General features: G+C 39.5%; 2 protein-coding genes across 3 annotated transcripts; one reads left to right on the top strand and one right to left on the bottom strand.

Annotated features, from left to right (window-relative positions):
* Window positions 1-1,548: 1,548 nt before the first annotated feature.
* LOC125233925 lies at window positions 1,549-5,754 on the top strand. Of its 2 annotated transcripts, none has more exons than XM_048140096.1 (6): window positions 1,549-1,634; window positions 2,107-2,245; window positions 3,345-3,493; window positions 3,867-3,974; window positions 4,375-4,660; window positions 4,912-5,754. In XM_048140096.1, the coding sequence occupies exons 1-5, from the start codon at window positions 1,612-1,614 to the stop codon at window positions 4,550-4,552; spliced, it is 597 nt and encodes a 198-aa protein (XP_047996053.1). In that variant the 5' UTR covers window positions 1,549-1,611; the 3' UTR covers window positions 4,553-4,660; window positions 4,912-5,754. The 2 variants fall into 2 exon arrangements, with proteins under 2 accessions (XP_047996053.1, XP_047996052.1); XM_048140095.1 differs by having other exon boundaries at window positions 3,273-3,493.
* Window positions 5,755-7,726: 1,972 nt separating this feature from the next.
* On the bottom strand, window positions 7,727-11,117 carry LOC125234284. Its single transcript, XM_048140509.1, has 4 exons — window positions 10,966-11,117; window positions 9,198-9,358; window positions 8,650-8,754; window positions 7,727-7,996 (listed from the first exon to the last, which is right to left on the bottom strand). Exons 1-4 carry the CDS (start codon window positions 11,101-11,103, stop codon window positions 7,879-7,881), a joined length of 522 nt encoding a protein of 173 aa, XP_047996466.1. The 5' UTR covers window positions 11,104-11,117; the 3' UTR covers window positions 7,727-7,878.
* Between the last annotated feature and the right edge of the window lie 418 nt (window positions 11,118-11,535).

The raw sequence follows: 11,535 nt of genomic DNA, 5'->3' as shown, positions 1-11,535 counted from the left end.
TAAACAAATTAGTGGCCACTTGAGCATGTGACTGGATATTTGGATGGCGATCCGAAGGGCGAGGTCACAGTGGACAGTGGGCTGTTTTTCAGTATATTCCAGGGAGTTCACAAAAGAACGACCAGGAAAGCAGTCATCGCCGGCCATGGGCATAAGCAATATCAGGGCAGTTACTTATGCGTTTCTAATACCCGCTTCTTGAAGAACCCCATGTCTTAAAGTAAAGGGAAATACTCCAGAAGGTAGCTCATTCCACAACAAGCACGTTCTGGGCAAAAATGAGCGAGAAGCCACGTGTCGAGAAAGTGGGGATGAACTTAGTTTCTTTGGCTCGACGGTAGCACCAAGTCCAAAAGTTCTTCAGGCAGGCAATTATGGTCGCGCGATAAATGATAAAACATCCCTCGTTGTTGTACATGCATGCTAATTTTTGAGAATCATCCCACACAGCAGCTTTTATTCAGAGCATAAAGTTGGACACGCTCTCACGGGACGTCTATTATTAGATGCCCTGATAGTTTTAGATTTGCTTACTGTTTTTATCAATATAAATATTAGTGTGACTGATCGGTAACGTCCTTGATATATGATGGTTTATCCAAGGAATCCTAGAAAATGTACACGCGATATTTGGAACGGGGTTTACGGATTCCTAATAGGCATGCAATACGTTCTTGAAAGGACAGGAGAATTATAACGACAGGAGAATTGTAATGACGGAACTCGGAACATTTGTTGAGGAGCTGTCAAGACAAGCTAGCCCCATGTCACGCTAAATAGACGTACTAGACTTAGACATGCAAAAAATCGAAAAAAAAAACAAAAATCCAATTACAGGATTTGAAAGAGTATCATAATTTGTGCTAAATCCAAATTACTCACTACAATAGTTTACGTCAGGAATTTTTTTTATGGGATAGGAGGCAAACGAGCAGCCAGGTCGCCTGATGGTAAGCGATCACCGCCGCCCATGGACACCCGAAACACCAGAGGTGTTGGAGGTGCGTTGCCGGCCTTTAAGATGGGTGTACGCTCTTTTCTTGAAAATTTGAAGGTCGTATCGGTCCGGAAATACCGCAGGCGACAATTCATTCCACCATTCCACATTCCGAAGTTTCTGATCATAAGTAGTAAGTGGAAATCCGAAGTCTCGGTCTACTCCTCCGAGAATGCCTGTCCAGGCCCCGTAGCCGAATGGCATTTCTCCGACGCCAAACGAAAGCGATACGCCGCTGACTCTGTCGCGCCAATACGCAAGCGCGATAGAGATAGATATCTACTAGCGCTTCGTTTCGTGAGCGATTGTGCCATTCGGCTAGCCACCCAGAAATGTATGACTATTGTCAAGTGGGCGCTGTTATAGTGATGTCTGCGGTGACAGTTCAGTACTATATGAAGAAAATAGTTCTAATGGAATTCCGAAACATGGCGCGTACTCGTATATTTCTGGTCAGCTTTACGTCCACAAGCTGCGTAGTAAGATTATCCAATGTGAACACACCCTAACAATTGCATTACGTATTAGCCGGCGCGTCCGTTGACGCTGCCGAAGCATCGGGCGTCAGTGAGCAGCGTTAGAGGAAAAATGTAACGCGCGTCAGTCGGCCGTAAATGGCTTTCATCCGAACCATGAGGTCAGTGAATATTTTGTGCTTTTGGATTACTTATTTATTTATGAATGGAGATTTAAAACTGAAAATCATTTATAACTCCATGGTAACTGTCTTATTACTGACTTAATTATGAATCAACACTTTCTGATCAGCTTTTACCGGATATTAAATATCTTTGGGTAGTGGTCAAAATATTCTCTAATGCCCCAATCATATCTTTATCATTAGTGCACATAATGGAAAGCCCAACAAAAATCACTTACTTTATTAAGGAAAGTGACAAATGCTGAAATGCACCTCCGGCGTTAACGAGTGATGACTCAGTCAGAAGTGAAACAGAAGTACAATTAGTTGAAAACCGAACGGTTCTTGGAAGAGACTTGACTGAACCCATCTTGAAAAATTTAAGGATATAGGTATTCTAGAAAATTTGTTTCCTGTCAGTTTTAGCCAATTTACAACCCTGCTCACCTAACTTTAATAACTATTTCAGGGTATCTATCTGGTTACTGTGTTTATACTGGACTCTTGGAGACGCGAGTTCAGAAGAAAACCTAAGAGAGCTTGACTATAGGGCCAAAAGGCAAATCAATGCACTGCCTTTGGTCTACCCTTATGGAGCAACTTATAAGGTAAGACAACTTTTCCGAATATCTATCCTTTCTATATCGTTTCAAACGAAAGGGTATCCAAGTATTTTAAGATCCCGAATAGAACCTGGAAGGCTGCCCCAAAAATAGATGATGGCTATTCTTAACATGGTTTTCTGTGGTACCGATCATGCATCATGAAAAAAGTACAACCTTGGGCTGTTAAGCCATCTAACTAATTACCTGATGTGAAGGTGATGTGTTCTGATGTGTCCAATATTTTACTTTCCACCATCTTATTTATTTATTTTTATTTTATTTTATTTGTTAGGAAAACTTACAGCTAAAGTTACAATAAGGCTTATAACATAAAAACAATGAGCCAATAACAAGTTTCCACAGATAGAAACTGGGCAAAGTACATGCGTGCAAAGTTACAGAAAATTTTTAAATATATTTGAAGATCTAGTACTACATATGTATCAGTAATATCAGTATTTAAAGTACCTACAGCAGTAATGAGTTTGAGCAATGATTGAAAACAAACAATACTTAAGAGAATAAGAGAAAAAGGAAAAAAAAAACAAAAAACATTTATGTGTTATTTGAGAATTAACAGTGGGAGAAGTCATGGGTCAGTAGTGTGCGTACTGATGCAAAACTGTCACAGAACAGATCGATGAGGTCTCGATTCTTACCAATTTGATTGAAAGACTTAGTGGCTCTTATAATAAAGGAGTTCTTCCTAAAGTTAGTGTTAGCGTAGGGGATATGAAACGTTCGTTTAGCGCGAGACGAAAGGCGTGAGGGGACTGAGAACTTCAAGCTTGACAGGAGATCCGGACAGTCAACATAGTTTATCTAGATCTTATCTTAAATCTGCGGGGGCCCTTACGGATACACTTCAACTCAGTATAATCTTTTGTAGCTTGGGGTTAGTCTCGACGGAAAATTCGTTTTGTATAACCACCTGACCAAAAGTCACTGCTCTGATCAAGAAAGTACTCAGTATACATAATCTCAGTTTGACGGCTTCCATCATGTTTATATTTCGCATTCTGCTTTCCAGCTCATCACCGGCTTCACCACCCCCATAAAAAACGACGACAAGGTCCCCCTGATCTTCCTGTTCAACTTCCAGTACCAGTACGTCCAGTTCACGAACATCACGCAACTGTCGCGGTACTACGTCATCAATACCGTGTCGAGGGAGCAAAGGAATGCTGATGCTGCGGGCAGGAGGGAGGAGAGGGTTCTGTTCTACAGATCTGTTGCTGAAGTGATGGACTCGTAAGCATCCTTATATTTTTATGAGTAGAAACGTGAAGATTTGAGAGTAGGTAGGCCCGAGAGGTGACGGGCTAAGATTTCACCTCCCCTTTTCCTTTCGTGGATGACGTAGAGGTCTACTGTGACATATGGGTCAATTGTAGTGTGGGCGATGGGATATCCAAACAACCTGTCACTGTGATTGATATCAGTCTAAAGTAGTGATCTATTTCGTATTATTTCAACCCCTTCATTAACAAGAGTATACACTGAGACTTGAGCAGTAAAAGCTCAACTGGCTACCATAGCCTACTTACTGGATACTTTTTCCTTTTTACTTACTGGATACTTTTACTTTGTTAGGTATAACATATTTTTCTTACATTTTTTTCAGAAAGGGTCTGAACGGACGAGAATGTGTGCTGCGTGCAATCTGCGAGGCGGCGCAGTTCCCTGTAGAAGAAGAGGGCTTCGTCGGGGAGCTCTTACACGTACTATTGACGTAAGTAAGGCCTGCGATACACATGCCTGTAGCTTGCACAACTTGCGTGTCGAGTCCCTTTGCCAGCAATTTTCTACGCAGCTGGCACGCCAGTTGTGGAAGCTGTAGGCACGTGTATCGCAGACCTAATACTTTTTTGTTGCATCATTCGCTTGCCCTTATCCCATTTAGATGGGTACGGTGCAGCATGTCTTTTTGTTCCATAGTTAACTCTTTATCGCCCATCATCTCATAATTTACTTTCATACGTTTCATAACATTTCTCACACAGTCTGTTCCAATGTCCGATACCAGAGTTTTAATAGATATTCATATTCATTCATATTCATTTATTAGATATAGCAAGTCCAATACAAAACAAACAACACAAATTTCCAAAAACATCAAATTATTTTTCCAGACCAGACTACGGTAAATCTCCCTTCGAAGAAATAGACGAAGAGTTGAAGGAGACCATGGCGCCGTACGTGGACGCTGCGGTGGCGGGGCGGCAGATGTTCAGCTGCGCCTACATCTACAGCGGCTGTCCCGAGGGCCAGGGCATCCTGGAGTTCATCTCGCAGCTGAGAGACGAGTAGCAACTAGACGAAGAGCTGCAGGAAGCCCTGGCGCCGTACGTGGACGCTGCGGTGGCGGGGCGGCAGATGTTCAGCTGCGCCTACATCTACAGCGGCTGTCCCTAGGGCCACACTGAGAGAAAATACAACCAGTTTTCATGTTCGTTCAACAAGTTTTTTGGTTAAAATAGCACCTACGTGCTCTTTGGTTCAAACAACAAGCTACTTGTCATTTGAATCGGCAATATATTTGAATCAACAAGTCGATTTTATAAAAACAACCTGACACATATTGTTTTAAACATACGTTTGGCTGATTCAAACGGATAAACCGCAACAAGTCGAACTTGTTAAATTCACAATGCAAATTTCTCTCAGTGCAGGGCATCCTGGAGTTCATCTCGCAGTTGAGAAACGAGTAGCAAACAGTTCGAAATGAAAGATTTTTCTCTTTCGGTCTCCTAAAACTCATAAATGTTATGAACATCCTGAAGGCGTGATTGCACAAATGATTACTCCGTGTAAAAGTCCCAAAAACCGTACAGCGGTTGCACTAACGACATCTCACCTCGTTTACTGTACCTCCTTACTGTATGAACAAAAATTGAACACGAATTTCAGTTGATATCAATCAATATTACAATCAGTGGCTCGAATTGTAAATTAGTGTGAAATTCAATTATGATGACAATTCAATTTTCTGCTTCGTAATAGTAACAGTTGTTGCTGCATAATGCAATTACTGCATCCCGGTTTTATTTTGAATCATAAATGTTCGTTGATTCATTTAATTGGCGTTTTGTTTGGGTTGCCGAGTTGAAAAAATCATTTGTTGTTAAATTGTTCAAGAAGATAGATAAATATGATCTTCTATGGCCTATGATTTACATAGTTATTTAAAGTCATTATGTGATGATTGGTAGATTATCATGTCTCAAAATTCTGAAACGGTTGCTTTTCAAAATTTCAACATACATACATGCATATAATCACGCCTGTATCCCATAAACGGGGAAGGCAGAGCACATGAACTACTAAGTTTCAATGCCACTCTTGGCAAAAAGGGGTTTAAAGATTTCAAGGTTAATCATTTATAGGTAGGTAGATCAAGTAAGCTTTATTTTGACTTTTTGAAGTTCTGAAGCAACCAAACTTAAGTATAATTATGTAAACGTATCGTATGACTGGGTTTCGACTATTTCTAAATAAACAGTTTTAACCATTGTATTATTTTATTTAGGTAGTAATATTCACACCATCTTCACGAACATAAACTTCATAAACTGAAACATTGGTGAAAAAGCTTTCTTGAGCTTACCGCGGGGCTCAGTAAATCTGTGTAAGAATGTACTATTGACATTTATTCTAAAAGCAAAACACACATTAAGTACCTACTACATACCGAATAGGATTATATATTAACTACATTAAAACAATTAAGCAGTTATCCTCAACACCCCGTGAGATACATGAGGCAAGGAATGGCGCCCTGAGGAGCGGCAATCGCAAGCGATTCCGTCGATTTACTACCGCGGGTGGCGCGCCGGACGTATTTCATGCTTAGGGTGTCTGGCTGTCATTGTCTATGGAATTTGGATGTTCACTCTCTTGTAAAAGACATAGGGTGAAGTCACACCTGTCAGCATCGAGCCGCAATTTATTTATGAGAAATCGCTCGTTAGTTTGAAGACACCTGTGCATCGTGCATCGTGCACGTTCATACAAACGAGCGGTTTCTGATACACAAAATGCGACTCGATATTTATATTTCATTTCATTTATTTATTCTGCGATCAACATAGGATCATAATTATATTATAAAAAATTAAAATTATAATACAATAAATTAAATTAAAATGCACTAGAGCTAAATTATAACACATTAAATAGATGTGATTCCATCCATATTAGACTATAAAATTGTCAGCAACATCGCCGGCCTAGAATTTGCTACCAGCTCTCACCAAGTGTAGCGAACTGCACTAAATAAATATCTGACGCAATCTTATTGATTAAGGGCCAGTTGCATCAACCACATTTGACAGACACATCATCGTGACGCAGCAGACGTCTATGGAACCTCCCATACAATAAAATTTAACGAACGCTTTAACGGTGACAGACGGTTTGATGCAACCGGCCCTAAATGAGCCGTAAGAGGGTCTGCGCTTTTCTTTTGTTTGTTTGTTGCTTGGGGCCACTTACACCACCCGCTTAAATCAAGTTTAGTGGGCTGTCAACTGTCAAACTCCATATAAAATGGTGGGTTAACCTCGGGTTAACCCTCTATTTTCGATGGCGTAAGTGACCCTTATTGTGCTGTCGTTGTGTTTTGTGTCTTTTTTAACAACCGACAAAAAAACGACGGGGTGTTATAAGTTTGACGTGTTTGTCTGTCTGTCTCTGTGTGTGTCTGTCTGTGGCATCGTAGCTTTCGAACGGGTTTAGGTTTCGTTTTTAGTTTGAAAGCTGAATTAGTTGGGAGTATTTTTAGCTATGTTATGTGTGATGAAAATGGGTCCACTGTACCGGGGGTTTCTTCAAAATTGGAATGATGTATCGTGGTTATGTACGTTGATATTGCCGGTGACTGCACAGGCCTAGATAACTATTATATCTATCTAATGCTTTGTTCATGGTATAACCACGGAACACTACGTATATTATCATAGTGTTGCCGAGCTCGGGATTATTATCCAGCGCCTCCTAATTAGTACTCGAGAGTGAGTAATGATGCTCGCGTAACGAGGCGTCGTTTGCTGTAGTTTTTGTTCCGAGATAGAATAATTCGTGTCAGCATCAGAAAAGGGAGTAAAAATAAATCATATGTCATAACAGCGTACGAGGTCGAAATATATGAGGAAAGGGTGTTATAGACACACAGATCAGAATGGTCATAACGGAAAATGTTTATATTTTGATTTGTTTTAATCATAGCCATGTCCGACCGTTTAATTTTTGACAATTTAAGATTTCGGCTGCTGCTGAAAATCATCACGAGATCAGAGAGGACTTGTGACGAAAGGTGGAGTATTTTGACGGCTACGGTGTTTTCATGTAATTATTTAATAATGTAGAATTAATAACAATCTAACGAGGAACACAAGGCTAGGACTTTATGGCTGTAGTATTTTTAATAAAATGAAACTATTGATTGTACCTTAAACAAGTCCATCATATTTTTACATTCTTCCGAATCCTTTTCCGTTATAAGTTACTTCAAAGATTAAAACGACACTAACACGACTGCAACACTAACATACTATATCTTTAGGAACTTAAGCTGTAAGCCGACGTATTATTATAAATTGCAGTCGGATTGCACTCCACGCGTGCCGGATTTTAGATCATAAGTCAGTGTATGTTGAAACTTCGAGCAAAGAAAATGGGCAGTTGGAGATTGATTGCTGACAACTCTCTTCCGTCACGTTGCTGTGCCATTTTTCGGTTGCTGACGACTGTTTCCTGTAAAGACCAAGAAAAGCATTTGTTTCTTTATACCATGACACACATGCTGTGCTGTCCAGCGAATCCACACATATGCTCAGTGGAAGATCTACGGGACGCGACAGACAGGGCAATAAGCATTGCTACCTTCTGGTCCCGCTTAATATAAAAAAGAAAAAGAAACCATCGACACGAGAAGAAGAAGAGTATGCAGCTAAACTTAAGATCTAATCATTTGAGCGGCTCGTAAAATACGGTGATGCATGAACAAGAGGCTATTTCGTAGACTAGCAAAACCTGTCTCCACCTGCGGTCTTTGGGACAAATAAATGAAGCCACAAGACAAGACAAGAAGTGTTTGGTGGATATTTTTCGGAAGGTGACTCTCGACTTTATCTTGTTGTTTTTATCAGTGAGTACTAGGCCAATTTTGAGTCGGGCCGTTGGAACTGTCTATTGGACGTTGACTCTAGATAGATATACTATACATACATACACATACATACATACAATCACGCCTGTATCCCATAAAGGGGTAGGCAGAGCATATGAAACTACTAAAGCTTCAGTGCCACTACTACACATACATACATACAGGAACTTTACAATCAGGCAGATACCCATTTAAATCTACATCCTGCTGTCAGTTGGCGTATGTGTATATTACGTACCGGAACACCATTTTCAGTATGTTGAAGTACACCCCCGTAGGTCTCAGCAGCGTTTGCGTCTCGCAGATCGCTCGTCGGATGCAGTGGTAGCCGTTGAGACCGTTCCTGAAAAATACGTCATGTTTATGAAGCATTGGATATGGAATGTCTAATATTTTGATGTGATTGTTTAAGTCAGCCACCTGATAGCTCATGAATGTCACTCCCACTAATTAGTGGCTAATAAACAAGTAAACAGTCGCCGTAGTCGAAATCGGCCATGACAGTATGAATGATGTATGTGACATGAAACCTGTCCAACAGAGTTTTAGGTTATTAAGTTATCATACACTGTTACTGGTGCAGGTGGCAGAGATGGAACAAGTCGGGGGTTCACCCCAGTGTGAAGGCGTATGCGTATATTATCTGGTCCCAGCACAAATAACCTATCCAGCAGTGTTTCCAGGTTATCATACATTGATCTCCGGTGCAGGTGGTGGTAGCTTTAGACAGAGTCAACAGGTTCTCCTCTGTGTGGTGCCGTATATGTATTTTGTGCCAGAACTAACCTGTCCAGCAGTGTCTCCAGGTTGTCGTACACTGATCTCCGATGCAGGTGGTGGTAGGGGTGGAAAGAGTCGGGGGGTTCGTCCCAGTTCATGCGGAACCCTAACGCTAACGCGTATATTTGGTTCCAGGGAACCATGTTGGCTTTGAAGTTTAGTCGATACTGGAATAAAATAAATAAATAAATATTATAAGGACATTCTTACAAAGATTGACTGAGGCCCACGGTAAGCTCAAGAAGGCTTGTGTTATGGGTACTCAGACAACGATATATATATAATATATAAATACTTATATACATAGAAGACATCCATGACTCAGGAACAAATATCTGTGCTCATCACCCAAATGAATGCCCTTACCGGGCAGGGTCACTACCGACTGCGCCAGACCGGTCGTCAAAACAAAAATGAAGGAAACATAGAATTTTTAGCTATTTTTATTCACTCTTAAATTATTATTTTTTGCGATAGGAGGCAAAAGAACAGACAGGTCTGATGGTAAGCAATCATTGCCGCCCATGGACACCCGGAACACCAGAATAGTTAGAGGTGGGTATAATTGGACTTACATATATGATAACAACGCACATAATCGAAGTGCAATGAAAGAATGATAGCCTTGCGCACAATGCACATGATTTCAAGGTACCAGTAGGTAAAGTTGAATAAAGCTGTAGATAGATATATGTATTATGTACAATACTTATTTTGACGTATCATATAGTGTACCTGAAACAGAACTCTTCTAAAAACACTATTAATTTAATACCTACTAAGCAACTATTATACACCGTGTTTCACTTAACACTAAAAACCTGAAAACCGTTTGTTCAGAATCGAGAGTAGAATCGATTGAGCTATATCTAGATGGGGGTAATATTTTTATTTAAATTAATATGATTAGTTATTTTTTACGTGCCTATTCTATTGTATTCGTAATACAACATTGTGTATATCGCATTGCTAGAGGTTGTTTACCTTTTTCAGTATTTAGGGGTATTAATACTGGCTGGTTACTTGGGCGATTATTTTTTCCGCTACGAGTTTGACGTTGTTTGTCAGTTTAATCTTAATGTTTATCATAAGTCATAACAAATTGAACTCGTACCTAATTACAACCTTGTTATTCTGAATATTGGGTTTAAATTTGCTTACTGTGATTACATGTCCATCAATTTGAAGTTTACTGTGACAAAGCTTTAAAGTGTTTTACAATGACATCTTAGCTGCCTATTGGTAAACCTTATGTCGTTGCAGTAACGTACACAAATAAATAGTTTTATGGTTTATGATGGTAGTAGCAATAAGTGTACAGAAATCTAAAAATTCAATTTAAAAAAAAAGTAACCATCAGATTAAAAGATGAATACTCTAGATGAGTTTAAAAAAATAAAAATCTGTTGGGATGTCTGAGGTTTTGAGTGATACTGGAAACACGTTGTACATATATTTATGGGTACTTTTTATGACATCTTTCAATTCTTCTTTTGTAATGTAATTTAATGATAATGAATAATAATAATAATGTAATCTAATGTAATTTGATGATAATTTGATTTCTTTGTAATGTAATGTAATTTTTTGTTTTATTTAAGTTAGTTTTTTAACAATTATATATAATTATGTTGCTATGCCCTCTCAGGGTTCATGTTGAGACTATATTATACTTAGCCTAAGATCATTATGTATACACATGATTTGCAATAAAGCATTGAAATCTTTATTTTTTCATCGCCGTATAACTCTTATAAAAAAATGAAATACTCACGAAGAAGTGAGAAACATTCTCAAAACTTAGATATCTCTTCACTCTCTGACTTCTTTCACTGTTTGCACCACCGGAACCGATCAACACAAAAGCTATTAAAACTACATAAGACAATAAAATGACTTGGAACATTTTCATGGCAACAATGCGGCTGTCCTGCTCCCTTCCTTATTCTTGGCCAACTGTTTCAGTGGGTCAAAATGTCGTCGTTGAAACCTGATAACATTAAATGCAAACAAACTGAAAACGAGATAAGTGTACCATAACGGTAATAGTTAAGCTTACTCGAATACCTATGTGTAAGTTACCAAGAGTTTTTATAAGCAGAACTCGATAGCGTATAAAGCGATGGTGGCCTAGCGGTAAGTACATGCGACTTTAAATCCGGAGATCGCGGGTTCGAACCCTGGCACGTACCAATAATTTTTTCGGAACTTATTGTGCGAAATGTCATTTCATATCTGGATGTTGATTTTCGATGAAGGAAAACATCGCGAGGGTGTCATAAACACATCCTTACAAGTTCATATCCGCAGAGGAAAATGGAGACGCGGTAGAATGACGTCGTCC

The sequence above is a fragment of the Leguminivora glycinivorella genome, chromosome 15 (genome assembly GCF_023078275.1).
Source record: "Leguminivora glycinivorella isolate SPB_JAAS2020 chromosome 15, LegGlyc_1.1, whole genome shotgun sequence".
In the NCBI taxonomy this organism is placed as follows: Eukaryota; Metazoa; Arthropoda; class Insecta; order Lepidoptera; family Tortricidae; genus Leguminivora; species Leguminivora glycinivorella.
Note: the sequence above shows the minus strand (reverse complement) of the source record. Positions and strands in the feature narration are given on the sequence as shown.